The sequence below is a fragment of the Mytilus trossulus genome, chromosome 3, assembly GCF_036588685.1.
Source record: "Mytilus trossulus isolate FHL-02 chromosome 3, PNRI_Mtr1.1.1.hap1, whole genome shotgun sequence".
Lineage (NCBI taxonomy): Eukaryota > Metazoa > Mollusca > Bivalvia > Mytilida > Mytilidae > Mytilus > Mytilus trossulus.
In genome coordinates this window covers 92,378,185-92,393,812 of record NC_086375.1, presented here as the reverse complement: position 1 = coordinate 92,393,812, position 15,628 = coordinate 92,378,185, and the positions used below count along the sequence as shown (strand labels likewise).

The window sequence follows — 15,628 nt, the reverse complement described above, 5'->3', positions numbered from 1 at the left end:
TCTTTGTGCAGGATAAACTAGAAATAATGGTTGCTCTGTAGGGACTTACTGACAATTTCCTAATGACAGCAGTGTTGATTGTCAATTTTGAGAATTCAATTTGCCGAATAATTCGTACAATATAGAATTATAGTTTTCCAACCACTCGCTCAACATTGGAAGGGAAGTGACGACGCCCCTAAACGCACAAATGACGGTAATAAAGGCGCGTATCATTGACGAGTTTTTTCCGGTGACGGATGAACTCGAAAGTGGTCTATTGTATGTCCTATTTTTAAAATTTCACTGTGAAAAATTGAACATTCACCAGCTTTTTTAACAAAATTTCTAAACAAAACTTTCCAACGTTATTTAGGTACCTGTAGGAATTATCACGATGATACAGAATGTGACAGGTGGTCAAGTAGAGCTGAATGTATAAAGAATCCATCTTGGATGAGGAGAAATTGTGCAAAAGCTTGTCATTCATGTAACGAGCAGGACATGGATGTGTTTGATGACGATAAAGAGCGAGACGAAGATGAAGAGGAGGACGATGGCGATACTACTGATACACAAAACGATCGTGACACAAATGTTGGAAGACGACGAGATAATCAAGATGACAAAAACACCGTTACTAGTACTGGTAAGTACAATTTACACACTGTATAGACCAAATATATAGGTTAAAAAATAATTATTTGTAATACTGATTACTTTGAAGTTCAATTTTACATTCTAGAAACATTCGAAAACTCGTCTTTTTTCTGGTTTTGCTGCCGACTTTTATTTGGCAAGTCTTGTTTATATCGTGGTATTGGTTCATTGGCATACACGTTTGCTGCATTCTTTTATCGCTTCAAATTTCATTTGCATACACTTTTGCCGTATTCTAATATCGCTGCTTCTGGCTATTTTCTGGCAACTCTTTGTCCATACCATGGTATTACTGCAGACTACATTTTGGAAGAACTCTTGCTACATTCATTAGAAAATATTCTGCCAACTCTAGTCTTTACCCAGGTATTGCTCCAGACTTTATTCTAGTATTTTTAGTTTATTTCATGGTACCGTAAAATACTCGTGCAAACTTTGTGTGCGTTTGTATAATTCTTGAAAGTGTCCAATCATTAAACTTTCATCGATGCCTGACTCTTTAGTTGATGCTGATGATGCTGAATGTACTGATGAACGTCAGGAATGTGAAGCCTGGGCAAGACATGAACATTGTGACATAAACCCAGACTATATGCTCAAATCATGTCAAAAGGCTTGTGGGGTTTGTCAGAATACCAGAGAAGATACGAATGGCGGACGGACAACGACGGTTGCTGGTAGAGATGACAGGAGCCATACTGATGACGACAGAGTGGTCAATGATGGCGGTACAAGAGACCGTAATACAAACACAAGTATGATTGGTATTCAAATAAATCGTGTATATGTAATAAGTTTAAATGTTACTGCATCTTCTCGTTTAAGGTTTATGTACCCTTCTGTAGCCATTTTTGTACGAACTTTTCAAACTTCAATTGTATCAAAACTACAGATATAATGAATAGTAGAGATAGACCATTTTGAACATATTCCAAGGGGAAACTTGATGCAAAGCATTATTGTTTACTGTTCCGTTGCATTTAATAGAAAAGGAGGACTTTGTGGCAAATAAATCAAGATTTTTATAGAAAATCCACAGCCTTTATTCTTGTACTCTCATATTTGGCAATTTGATGACTGACAGATATAGGATTATTGCATGCAGTGCTAGCATTGATTTCCTTAAAACAAGTTTATAAATGTAGTTATTGGTTAAATCAAATATAAATATGGCCAAAATCAAGTACACCTTGTCGGGTGCGCTCGACTTTAGTGACTCAGCACGAGGTTTTTTGGAATTTACAGGTTGCTTAGAACTTTTTGTAAAAAATAAACACTAGCACATCATAGAAAATCAAGTGAGTAATTTATGTTTCAAATTTTAAAACAAAAATCTCTGTATTAAAGGCTGTGGATTTTCTACAAAAATCTTGATTTATTTGCCACAAAGTCCTCTTTTTCTATCAAATGTAATGAAACAGTATAAAATAATACTTTGCATCAAGTTTCCCCTTGGAATGTGTACTAAATGGCCTATCTCTATTATTCATTATAATTGTAGTTTTGATACAATTGAGGTTTTAAAAATTCGTACAAAAATGGCTACAGAAGGGTACATAAACCTTAACTGTTTGATAGAGATATTGACGTGCATTTCAAGTTAATAGCTTCTTATTTGAAATATAGCTTTAAACTTCATATATACGGTGCAAAACTGAAAACAACTTGCAAGAAAATTATTTTGAAAACGGTCCACTTATATTTAGATATGATACTCATCATATCTTTTACAAAAATGTTAATATGTGTAATGTTTGGCTTACATCTATTTTGTCCTGAAACCATTTAAACAAACTACAAATGTTGCACATTTTGTTATACAGTAAAACCCGTTTAAACCGATATTCTTCTGGACTTAAAGATTTTGTTCGGTTTCGGCCGATGTTCGGTTTTATCAGGTTTACAACGTATGACATTTGATATGACGGTGCTTAAGAACATGTTTGGTTTGAAAATTTAGTCTTTCCGAATTTCTCTAAGTTCAGTATTTTTGTGATTTTACTTTTTAGACAGGTTTTCGATTTATACAGGGTTTGGTTTAGTCAGGTTTCACTGTAACATCAACAAGACATTACAAGTGAATTTTATAAACAAAAGTGTCCCGATAAATTCTGTCTTTTTATTTATCAACAAATTATGTTTTGGAAATAGTGCATACTTTGCACTTTCATCGTCCAAAAATTAGCAATAATCATACGTTCTCCTGTTGAATATAACTTGTCACCGATCAAAGTTATCCCGATAATATTTTGATTGAACTATTATTCAATTTTGGATCATTATTTTGTTAAAGATACTTGTGAAGATGACAACCAGGACTGCGACAGTTGGAAAAGAAGTGGAGCTTGTGATAGTAATCCTAGCTATGCTTTACGTCATTGTAAAAAATCTTGTAATAATTGTAAAGATGGTGAGTATTAGAGGTCGGTCATTTACAAACGTATCAGCCGTATCGTATACGTTGACGTATCCGCATCTGCAGATATATCAAAAAATATTATGTGATCCCGAGCTTATTAATAAGACCATACTTCATTTAAAAAAAAACTAATTGGAATCTTTTCGAAACGATCAAACATACACTTTTAATATTTGTAATGGTGGTGTTTTGTGAAACAAAAATAAGGGGTTCTAAAACTACTTTTACATGCCCTTAAAAAGGAGCCAATGTAGGGCTGGTACACGAATATCCTTTATTAATATGGTTAAAAAATGTTTCAAGATCGTAAATGAATAAACACAAAAAAATCAAATGTACTACTTATATAAATGTAAGGAACTTTGAATATTGTTCATTCAATATTTTATCATAAAAGGTAATAGCACGTACTGAGTATCAATTTATTTGTCAATTAACAATTTGGTTCTACGTTCATACCGGCACAAACAAATGATTTTACCGTATTTACTCTTATCATACCTGTAAACTGTTCCAACTATCCGGAATATCTTTAAAAGTAGGGTTACATATTCTACAAAAACTCGATATTTCCTTATTGTTTTGTAAATTTCTGCATTAGAAATTAATCAGTCGCCCATTTAAATTATTGAAAGTACATAAAATCAAAGCTCGGGATCATATACTATTTTTTTGTAAATCTGCAGATGCGGATACGTCAACGTATATGATACGGTTGATACGTCTTTAAATGACTGACCTCTATTAATCAGTGTGTTAAATACGCAGGTAGCATGCTGTTGATAATTTACTCATTTATATAAGATTAATCAACACGATTAACACAAGACAAACGTCTGGTATAAATTGCATGCTTGGTGGGAGTTTCATTATGGAGGGCTGAGCTATTTCAAAATATTTTTTTAATGATAACCTGCTATAAAAAAAATGAAGATAACATACATATCTTGTGAGCAATAATTATTTAACCCAACTACAAAGAAAAATTTATAAAAACCAACTGATGTTGTGTCTTGTATCTCTGATGTAAGAAGTCCTGATACAAAGATTAATACATAGATATAAAAAGATGTGGTGTTAGTGCCAATGAGACAACTCTCCATTTATGAATATAAGAAACACTTAAACAAATAAAGGCAACAGTAGTATATAACGCTGTTCATATGTCAAAAATTGATTGCGAGAAAACAAATATGGGCTACTAAATTGTCTTAAACCGAGGGAAACACATTAACTACAAATTTGATTCTAGAATGACTGATTATGTTATGTCCGATACGACCTTGTTTGTGATCAATCTTTTATCTATTGCAGGTTGTCGTGATGAGCACACCCTTTGTCCTATATGGGGAAGAGGTAAAAGTTGTACCTCAAATCCGGGATATATGCTTCGATTTTGTCAAAAAACCTGCAAAGTATGTCAGTGATAAACACGATTCATTTCACAGTCTTGTCATAAATGTATAATTGTAAAGGATGTAACATATGGGTTTTCACCTATACTTTTAATAATCTGTAAAATTGACTTTCAATAAGGAATATATAATTTGATAATCCTGGGTCGCCGACTACTGTTCATTCATTTGGCGAGTAATGCTAGTTGGCATTACATTCTGGTGTTTTTTCGACACAGTAAGTAAGTAAATGAAGATTTCATAGTAAATTAACGTCTTCTACATTGAAAATGTAATAATCGTTTATATTTTGTTATATTTTGTTATATTGATGTAATATTAATTACTAGTAAGAATTCTATGTAATGGTTAGTTAAAATATTGTTGTTAGTGATGAATAAAGACTCCGTGTATGTCCAGCAAACAAAATCAATAAATTTATTTACAAATTTGCATTATTTTTAATTTTACTATTTCGAAAATCATTCGGTCAATGTATGCTTCTTTTGTTGAACAAAAAAAAAAGACGTGTACAGTTCTTGTATTGCGATGACTTTTTTTTTTTTTTACCGTATATAAAAAATCCGGTTATATGCGATTGGTATATTTGTTTTGAAATGCATTGTGTGGGTTCTAATGTTTCTATCACGTTTGTCACATAGAAACGTGTGATGAAATGATACCAATCAGTACATATTTATCAGTATCATTTACAGGTAATTATTATCATAAATGAAGAGGTGGTAATTTTTTTCGATGATGTTGAAGTTTGGAATATTAAAACACTTCTTTTGTAAAAGACGGTAAAAATGTGGTTTGATATGATAATTATACAGACATCAAAGTTCTGGATACCTGCCTAAGCAAATTGAAGTCCTATCACGAGAACCTATAGTCCTATTAATACACTATAACATTATCTAGTCCATAGTAGATAACGTGTTTATGTTTTAATATTTAGCAAATAATGTAAAAAACAATACCGAACTCGAAGATTAATCCAAGCAGAAAAAGTCTATAAAAATGGCAATAAAAAAACCCCGCTTGTCTAAATCTACTAACAGAACGTTCACATAAAAGTTCTGAATGTTAAACAGTTCGTGAGTAAGTCGGACCAGGTTACACATAAATAATATCTGGATTTTTTTTTGCTTGTTCCTATCATAACGTTTAAAGGAATACATTGAAAAAGATCACACATGTATGCGCAAAAACCGCTTAACATCGTTTCTTTCTTTTTTTTTTATGAAAAAAGAGTTAAATATTATTAGCTATTTTTGTACGCATATTTTAATCAGAAATCTTAACCTAGCTGAACATATATGCTCTTCTCATTTGTTATATTTACAAGAAATCTACCCGGAAATTTGTGTTTAATTATAGTCAATTGTGTAAAGATGTTAATATCAGTGAAAATACACCTACTTCATGTAGTTGCAGTAATTCCAACTATATTTATGGACCCATTTCCCATGTTATAACAGGAGATCTTAACATCGTTCAAGACCGAGAGTTAAAATCATTCATCAGTAAAGGATCTAAATATCGTCCCTCGTCAATTATTATTTGGAATGAGTGTCTTAATATCATCCACGACTCACTCCATACTTACTGTATGAAATGGATAAAACGGGAAAAAGCTGACAAAAAATCTTTGGATTCTTTTTTTAATTCAGTAATGAAGATAGTTGATATACGTATTCAACATTTTAAAGAACATTTTACTATTAACAATAGTAACCACAATAAACCTATTTCTCGTATCAAACATAAACTAAAAGAACTAGCCAAGGATTTTTTTTTTGTCCCGGCCGATAAAGCTGCTAATAATACTATTATTGTTTGACGTAAATTTTACATTGAGGTTCTGAAAAAGGAAATCACCAATTCACCAACATTCCAACTGACTCCATTTTCAGAAAACGAAATCTAAAACAAACATAAACTTTTAGCCACCGCTTTACAAGCAGAGCCAAATACAATGAAAGTCCCAACTATGTATTGGCTTCCGAAGCTACACAAAACCCCTTACAAATATAGATTTATTTCGTCTTCAAGCCATTGTTCAACTACTAAATTGTCTATTCTTCTTACCAGCACACTTGGTACAATTAAAAACCTTATAATAAATTGTTCAAATAAGGCCTTCGAAAATAGTGGAATAAATTCCTTTTGAAGTGTCAAGAACTCGTTGGAAGTACTTGATAAATTGCATGCTTATATTGGTTATTTTGAATCTTTTCTCAAAGTTTTGATTTTTCTACCCTGTATACCACATTGCCTCACATTCTCATTGAGAAAAAATTCACACAATTAAATGGGCATTCAAAAAATCAGAATGTGAATATATATGTTCAAACTCTTTTAGGTCATTTTTTAGTAGCAATAAACAAAAAGACTATGTTAATTGGACATGCTTTGATACTATATATGCCCTTGAATTTTTACTAGATAACATTTGTGTTCGCTTTGGGGATTCCGTATATCGTCAGATTATCGGAATTCCAATGGGGACTAACTGTGCACCACTTATTGCGGACCTCTTTTTGTATTGTCATGAGTTACAATTTATGACAAAAATAAGCAAATACCCATCAAAACAACATCTGATAAACAAATTTAATAATACTTTTAGATATTTGGATGATATTTTGGCTCTCAATAATGACGACTTCAGTATGTATATTAATGAAATTTATCCTGCTGAACTTACTTTAAATAAAGCTAATACTAAAAATGACCACTGCCCTTTCCTCGATCTTGATATCTATATCACTAACGGAAAGCTGAATACTAAAATTTATGATAAAAGGGATGATTTTTCGTTTCCGTTTTTAGATAGTGACGTTCCCTTGTCACCATCTTACGGTGTTTATATATCTCAACTTGTACGATTCGCTCGTGTATGTTTCAATGTTTTAGATTTTAACGAGAGAAATTTATGTATTACTGAAAAATTATTACACCAGGGTTTTCGATATCACAAACTAGTCAAAACATTTACTAAATTTTATCATCGGTATAAAGACATCATTCGTAAATATAGCTCAACATGCAGACTTCTTATACGTTCAGGTATTTCACATCCAATTTTTTATGGAAATATTCTTTATAAAGCACAAAGGTGTCATTATTCACCTCAGAAACTTACAAAACCTTTGAATAGACTTATTAAGAAGGGATATAATTACGATACTGTTGTCAAGTCATTAAAGATTGCATATTTTTGGCGTTAATATTGAGTCACTGATAAGGTCTTTGCGTCGGAACTAAACACATTTATTCTAAAAACAGTTGTTGGCATGACACGGGTTATGTTCTTCTCATATATGTTATGATGGTATGATACTAAACCCCTAACGGTAAGGATTGTGCCTGATGTTCATATGATGAAATCATAATCTTTCAGTCAGTTTAATTGAAGTCTGGAGCTGGCATGTCAGTTAACTGCTAGTAGTCTGTTGTCCTGAATAAATTTCGCCTTTCGCTCTTCCTCTACCTCTAACGGTTACAGTATTTGAATGTTAACATTTTTTTCAAAGTTAGCTTAACCGTTCACTTATTTGAAAGTCGCATAAAATACAATTAGCTCCCAAGGGTGACTGGGGAATAAAATATGGTCACTTAATTTTCTTTCGACCGGCAGTAAAACGCTTGCCAAATTGGGGCGTCCGTATGGCTGTGCTAGAGGTATCAAGTTTGCAGCCATGGGGACGTTAACTCCGATGTTTCATGAGTGCCACGCTCTTTGCACGTTAAAAACCCTTGTGATAACTCTGTAGGTGGTTTGTTGCATAGCAAACCTTCTGTCCCTATCTATAATACCCTCATTTTCCAATTGCAGTCAAAATTTCCCCGACTGTCATCCCGTATGGCCTCTATTACAAGACCTACCAGTAACCTATTGTATTTATTGTTAACTCGTTCCCGTTCTAAACATGCATAGAATATTTGCTACTAGACGTTAAGCAATCAACAATCATTCAATCAAATTCCATAATATTGACAACGATTGGTGAACAAAACAATAGGTTACTCTGGCGTACTAAATTATAATCCTGGTACCTTTGATTACTATTAACTGTCAAAAATAGAGGAACAATAGCAACACGGACCCCAACAGGAGGAGGAATATACTAATAAAGATACAACACAAAATCGGAGGGAATCGCATGAACATTAGAGGGAGTAAAACAGTATGTTTACTTCTACATCTATTTGTGTTCTTGTGTAGCCTTGACTTACAACCAGCATCGTAGCAGGGTAAAATTTCTAATGATGAAACCCTTAAATGATCCGGGATACTGCATTATTAGATAAAACTATCTTAAACAAGAGAGCACTCAACATTGACAAATGAACCATGCAAATGAGGTCAATGTCGGATGAACCATGCCAGACAGACATGTACACCTATTATTCTATCAATGCACTAAATATAGTAGACGATTGCTCAAAGTATCTTAAACACAAACTCAATATTGACAATGAACCATGAAAATGAGGTCAAGGTCAAATAATACTTACCATATAGACATATAAACTAAATACAGTTGATCTTTTGTGGACAATGTAAGAAAAACAGAGAAAAACACTTTAAACTGTTCACTGAGAAATGAACTGTGAATATGCATTTAAGGTGAAATTAAACCTGCCAGACTGACATTTGTATTGTAGAATATTTCCATAGCACTATAAAACCAGGTTCAATCCCCATTTTCTGCATTTGAAAATGCCTGTACCAAGTCAGGAATATGACAGTTGTTTTCCATTCGTTTGGTGTTTTGTCATTGGAGTTGGGACTTCCGTTTTGAGTTTTCCTAGGAGTTCCCTATTTTTACGATTTTGCTTTTTCCATACACCAAATATAGTTGACCTATTGCATATAGTATAAGAAAGAAGACCCCCCAAAAAAAACCCAACTTAACTTTAAACATCGAACAATCAAAATGAAGCAAAGATGAAATATGCCAGTTGGACATTTACATCATAGCTAAAGCTAATTAATTAATGTTCGGCAAGTCAATGTTCCGTGTTGAAGACCGTACTTTTACCTATAATTGTTTACTTTTAAAAATTGTGACTTGGATGGAGAATGTTTCATTGACAATCATACGACATCATATATCGATGTACACCTTACAATTATTCCAGATATAAACCTATTTCTTATAGTATATAAGATATAGACTTGACCACAAAAATAAACTTTGTTCGCTGATCCATGAAATGAGGTCCAGGACAGATGAAACTGTCTGACTGGCATGCAGGTCTTACAAGGTATGCACAGAGAGAAATCAACATAACATAAGTAGTCACTGAACCATGAAAATGAGTTCAATGACAAGGGACAAATGACAGACGGAAACTTTATAAAATAAAGCATCCACGTCTTTGGCCTTCTGAAATATAACGTTTATAAGAAGTTAGTAAACGATGCATTTAGATCACTATCCCCATGTCGAGCTTTCTAAAACAGAAGTTGCATCTCGACAAAAAAAAACAAACAACCAGAATAAACATATGGAGACTGTTTGACTGATCATGATTGAAGATAATATTGACAGTGTTTAAAACTATAAAGTTTTACTAAAGATATCACATAAGTTTCCCAAATTATCAAAATCCAAGTCCTATATAAACCCTCATAGTTTACATACACTGAAAAAGTAGACTTATTGTATATATCATAAGAAACTAGTGTAACTATGAAACTTAACATTGACCAATAAACTAAGAAAATCATAGTTTTGGCATCTTTAAGCGAAGTTGCTATACAGGATATAAATTATCCAAGTCTTAAGTCTTTCGAGTACTAAAACTAGAATGTGTCCAAGTACACGGATGCCCTACTCACACATTCATTTTCCATTTTCAATGGACCGTGAAATTGGGTATAAAATCTAATTTGGCATTAAAATTAGAAAGATTATACCATACTAAGTTTAAAGTTGATTGGACTTCAACTTCATCAAAAAGGATGCCCCACTTGCACTATCATTTTCAATGTTCAATGGACCTTGAAATTGGGTAAAAAATCTAATTTGGCATTAAAAATAGAAAGATTATACCATGGGGAACATGTGTACTAAGTTTCAAGATGATTGGACTTCAACTTCATCAAAAAGGATGCCCCACTCGCACTATCATTTTCAATGTTCAATGGACCTTGAAATTGGGTAAAAAATCTAATTTGGCATTAAAAATAGAAAGATTATACCATGGGGAACATGTGTACTAAGTTTCAAGATAATTGGACTTAAGCTTCATCAAAAACTACCTTGGCCAAAAACTTTTAACCTGAAGCGGGATGAACGGCGCACAGACGGACGGACAGACCAGAAAATATAATGCTCCTCTACTATCGTAGGTGGGGCATAAAACATAAAACTTTATACAAAGTTTTCCTTTTTTTTTCTGTCTCACAATAAAGAAAACAAATTGAAACTGATGTAACAGCAAATGAATTTATGTCTGGTATGTGGAGTGAGTCTGAAAGATTGTGCAATGTGTTTTTTTTAAACTGGGATTTTAAATAGATTTTGTAACAATTGTTGTAATTTAGTTTGGCAGTCAGTTTATTTTGCATGATTCTGCCAAGCAGTTTCTTTTGTGTTTCATATGTACTTTATAATTTGATTTGGACTTTTGTGGCAGAGGAGATATTTTTTATTTGAAAATAAAAGTTTGATCAGGTGACTGCTCCATTCAGTACACACATATTGCATTTGTGTGTTTTTCATTATTTCTGTAATAAAAATGTAATTAATTGCGTGTTTTCAAGGTTTCAAAATAGCTGGGGCATTTTAGAACATACATATTCCAGAATAAGATTTGGGTTTATATATTTTGTATGGCTTATATTTAAATTTGCAATATATTCATAAATTATTTTTCAAAAGCTACCTTCTGCTTTAAGACCAACTGAATTTGAACAATTTTGAGCCAGGCATACTGTATGCAAATCAACATTTCAATGTTTGAACTGTTTGTGCTCTACAACTCTCTTTTTGATTTTTGTGTCCTTGGGATGATGTTTCTACATTCTCCACATCTCTTTTTAACTTATTTTACATTGTCTTATTAAAATATAATCAAGTCATTTCAGAATTGCCCTATAAGTGATTCCTACATGTGTATAGTGCTTTCTTTCAGGTTGTATTAACTCATTTATTTATAATCAAACTGTGTTTTAAAACTATAAAATGATTCTTATTGAAAACGTATCAGTATATAGTGCTTTCATTATGATGATGATGACTAATTTTGGAGGCTTTTGTTTTATCATGCAATCAAAATCTGTGTTTTAAAGTTAGTTTTATTATAAAAAGTGCCTATTGAATAACACTATTTTACTCTTACGTACTATTTTTATACAATTTACCTGTATTAATCTGTATCATTGGCGCTATTAAATGAAATGCCAATTGACACCAATACAAAGCACCTATTGCACTTACCTTTTAAATAATAAGAACACAAATTATCTTTACTGGATGGATGGATTTGTGTTTAATTCAAATCATTGATGGCTTTACAAACTGAGATATTAATGAGATTTTACTTTAATGATGACATAAACTATAACAAATATATCATTGAAATCAAGTCTTTTTTTCACAATAAATTATGCTGACAACACAATATATAATGTCAAAACAAGCACTAACAGTCTAGAATCTTATGACATTTCTTCTTCTAAACTTGGCTTCCATATATAAATCTGAAATATATAAAAATCTGTTATCATTTGCATATCTATTTAACCTTTAACCTTTCATAAATAAAAACTCATGAAAGTGCCATTTCAGATCATTGCAGATCACCAACTAAGATCAAATGGTGATTTTTAATGAGTTTACATACTTGTTAGAGAAAGATTATATCCTGAAACGAGTTTGTCACCTTTTATTCATAATTTTTTCTTCTTCAGTTATTCATAATCGAATTTTTTTCAGTGATATAAATATAAAAAGGAAAAAAAAATGATCAGTTTAAAGTGAAGTGTACCTGTAGACTTTGAGATAATTCAGAAACATGTCAAATAGACATCAAATGATGTGATATGTTTTGTTGTGAGTTTTTTTAAAAACATTTATACTAAGATCAATGTTTATTTATCCTTTAGATAAAATATTGCTTGTGTTGAGAAAGAGGCTGAATTGAGCAAATGATTTTGTTGAAATGTTGTTTAACTTAAAATTCCAATACCAACATTTGCACATATTTCCATAGCTTTTAGGAGAAACAAAGTTAGTTTCTGGAACAAAATCTGTATCGTATGATATAAAATGTAGTGACAGTGGGTAGACATAGACAGGATTAGTTAAGTGTCCTAGGTATGTACGTTTCCCTGTCATGCATACTTGGTCAAAACATCACAATCAAGAAAATGTAACTCAATTGGTAAAGGAGTCTAGACAATAAGGCCCTCATATAAGTGTAAATTGAAAAGTTTCCATCTAATAATTTTTACAATCAGACACGTATATATAGTATGTAAAGATCTAAGACAGTGAATTGAGTTATTACCTAATCTTCAGTCCATTCGAATGGCTCTGGTGGTTCAGGTTCCTCCTCCTCTTCAGCCTTTGGTCCCCCAGTAGCCACAGGTTCTATTATCTCCTCCTTCTCTTCGGGGTTACAATTCTTCAACAATATGATTCCACCACTGCTAACCTAACATACAAACATTTGATATCATAATTCAGACTGTTTACAGATTAAACATTTGAAATATAAATCTGGGTGAATTTAGGATTTTTCTTCAGTCAATTTCTTTAGTTTGCTATCTTTTAAATCATATGGGTTCTTCATGGGAAATAGAAAAAGAAAAGAAAAATCCAAGAGTATTTACAAAAATCTGCTTTTTTCTGCTTATGAAAAAGGAAACAAGAATATATGTCCACTGGACAGTATATCCTGCTTACACTAGTATTGTCATATTTCCATGTCCTGTGAAAACCAAAATATATAGACTAAAAACCCTAATTTGGCATATATTTTAAATGAGAACATTTATACCAGTTGACATTTATTGTGAATACAGCTTCATTGTAAATACAGCTTCATGGTTAATATCCTTAAAACAATGAAAAGGGAAATATACAGAGGTAAAACATAATGCATAATGTACAATCATAGTAACAATAAACTTACTTCCTTGATTGGTTTGTAGCGACTTCCTTCTGGCATGTTAACAACCTTCAACTAAAATAAAAACAAAAGTATTTAGCACATTTATACAAATCATAAACATTCTTTAAAAAAAAAGGTCACAAACAAGTAAAATTGGCCAACTAGAATTTGATGGTCTCAAATTTCAGTTTTAATGTCTCTACAATTGGTTGCTAGTAAAACTGCAATTGCAATCGTCAAATCGCTACTGACAGTAGCTCAACTACAGTACTCTTATTTCTTAAGTACTACGTGCATGAAACTACCCAAATACTATCAATTTACCAGAACTTTTAGACATTCCTTTTTAGTTCTATATCTTCACTGTTATAAGTTTTCATTTATGATGAACAATGTGTGTTTTACTAGCTGGTATACTCATCTGAGTGATTTACAACTTATCAGATGGTTAGAGTATATTGTTCTAAACCATTAAATGATATGTTTATTATTTTCTGTTACAAACCTTGACTGACAAGGGTGACTGGGGTGTAGAAATATAATCACTATTGGTCTTTTGATGACCGTCAATTAAACTCTTGTTACATCTGGACTGAATGGAGATTTTTTTATGTGTGCCTCATAAAGAGAGAGCTTCATGCTCTCTGCACATAAAATCCCTCGAATCAACTCTTTGAGGGTTACAAAAGAGGTACCAAAGATACCAAAGGGACAGTCAAACTCATTAATCTAAAACAAACTGACAACGCCATGGCTAAAAATGAAAAAGACAAAGGAACAAACAATAGTACACATGACACAACATAGAAAACTAAAGAATAAACAGCACGAACCCTACATCAAATATGTAAGGGCTGATAAGTCAGGCAAGGACTTAAAATACATGCATGTTTAGAATAGACACCCATCTTCTCTAGGTAAAAAACTGAAAAACGTCCTGCTCAAAGCTGGGTTTTTAAGTCTATCTCTCTCTGTCTTTACAGGATGTCTACATGTTTCGGACTTTTTGCAAGAGCAAATGGAATGAAATCAAATGTACCTAAAATATTTGCCAAAATTTAATTGCAACAATTTCTCAAAGAAGAGTGGCTGTTTGAAAAAATGCTGTTTGCTGTTTATTCATGAAATTATTATGTTTATCAAAACATGTATATGTATCCGCAATTTGACGACAACGTGTCTGTATTTTAACTCCCTATGTCCGCCAAAGAATAAACAACACGAACCCCACCAAAAACTAGGGGTGATCTCAGGTGCTCCAGAAGGGTAAGCAGATCCTGTTCCACATGTGGCACCTGTCGTGTTGCTTATGTGATATCAAATCCGGTAAATAGTCTAATTCGGTAGGTCACATTCATGAAAGGGAAGGGGATTGTAGTTACGATGTAAGGAACATATCCGATATCATTTGTGAAACGGTTACCATAACGGTCAACCAACTCATGATGGTGAAGGTAACAAGTTGCAAGCCTGATTAAGATATTGGTGTATATACAAACCTGTTGTTTCATAACTCTAGCAGGATTTGTTAGGATTTGAAATGTTGGCTCTGGTTCTTTTTCCTTCTTTTCTGCAGGTGTTTCTTCCATTTTTTCCTCTTTTCTTTCATCTTCCTTTTTCTCCTTTTTGTCATCTGCTTTCTCTTTCTCTTTTTCATCATCTTTCTTTTCATCATCCTAATAAATCAAAGATAAAATAATTTGTCCTAAAAATATATCCTCCTTTTTAATTTTTTTTATTTGTTTTATGAAATATACTGTAAACTATCTTATTTCCCAGATTTATTTATTTTTGTGAATTTCCAAGGTAAAACAAAAGCATATGCAATCTTAACAAGTGTGTCAAACATGGATTTGCTAAATTATAAATCCAAAATAGAAAGTAGCAGAAATATCTTGGTTTGCATTCCTCTGATAGAGAAATGTTTTATGTTATATTGATTGTAAAATGTTGAAAATAAAGGACAATGAGAAAGTTTGCATTCAAAAAGGTAAAAATTAAACTGTAAACATGCATCAATTTCAAGTTATAATGTTTT

The 15,628-nt window shown here is 32.3% G+C and overlaps 2 protein-coding genes across 3 annotated transcripts in view; one reads left to right on the top strand and one right to left on the bottom strand.

Moving 5' to 3' along the window:
* The window catches only part of LOC134712862 (uncharacterized), a 30,668-nt gene extending 25,763 nt beyond the window's left edge, over positions 1–4,905 (top strand). Inside the window, exons 15-18 of the mRNA XM_063574830.1 lie at positions 356–628; positions 1,143–1,394; positions 2,933–3,049; positions 4,373–4,905. Of these exons, the coding sequence (XP_063430900.1) occupies positions 356–628; positions 1,143–1,394; positions 2,933–3,049; positions 4,373–4,485 (755 nt within the window). The 3' untranslated portion in view covers positions 4,486–4,905. The remainder of the gene's footprint in view (positions 1–355; positions 629–1,142; positions 1,395–2,932; positions 3,050–4,372) is intronic.
* A 7,096-nt stretch (positions 4,906–12,001) lies between these two features.
* The window catches only part of LOC134712860 (26S proteasome non-ATPase regulatory subunit 1-like), a 136,450-nt gene continuing 132,823 nt past the window's right edge, over positions 12,002–15,628 (bottom strand). For both annotated transcript variants that reach the window (XM_063574827.1, XM_063574828.1), the window contains 4 exons: positions 15,090–15,266; positions 13,612–13,662; positions 12,985–13,131; positions 12,002–12,175 (listed from right to left, as the gene is read on the bottom strand). In XM_063574827.1, the coding sequence (XP_063430897.1) occupies positions 12,985–13,131; positions 13,612–13,662; positions 15,090–15,266 (375 nt within the window). In that variant the 3' untranslated portion in view covers positions 12,002–12,175. The remainder of the gene's footprint in view (positions 12,176–12,984; positions 13,132–13,611; positions 13,663–15,089; positions 15,267–15,628) is intronic.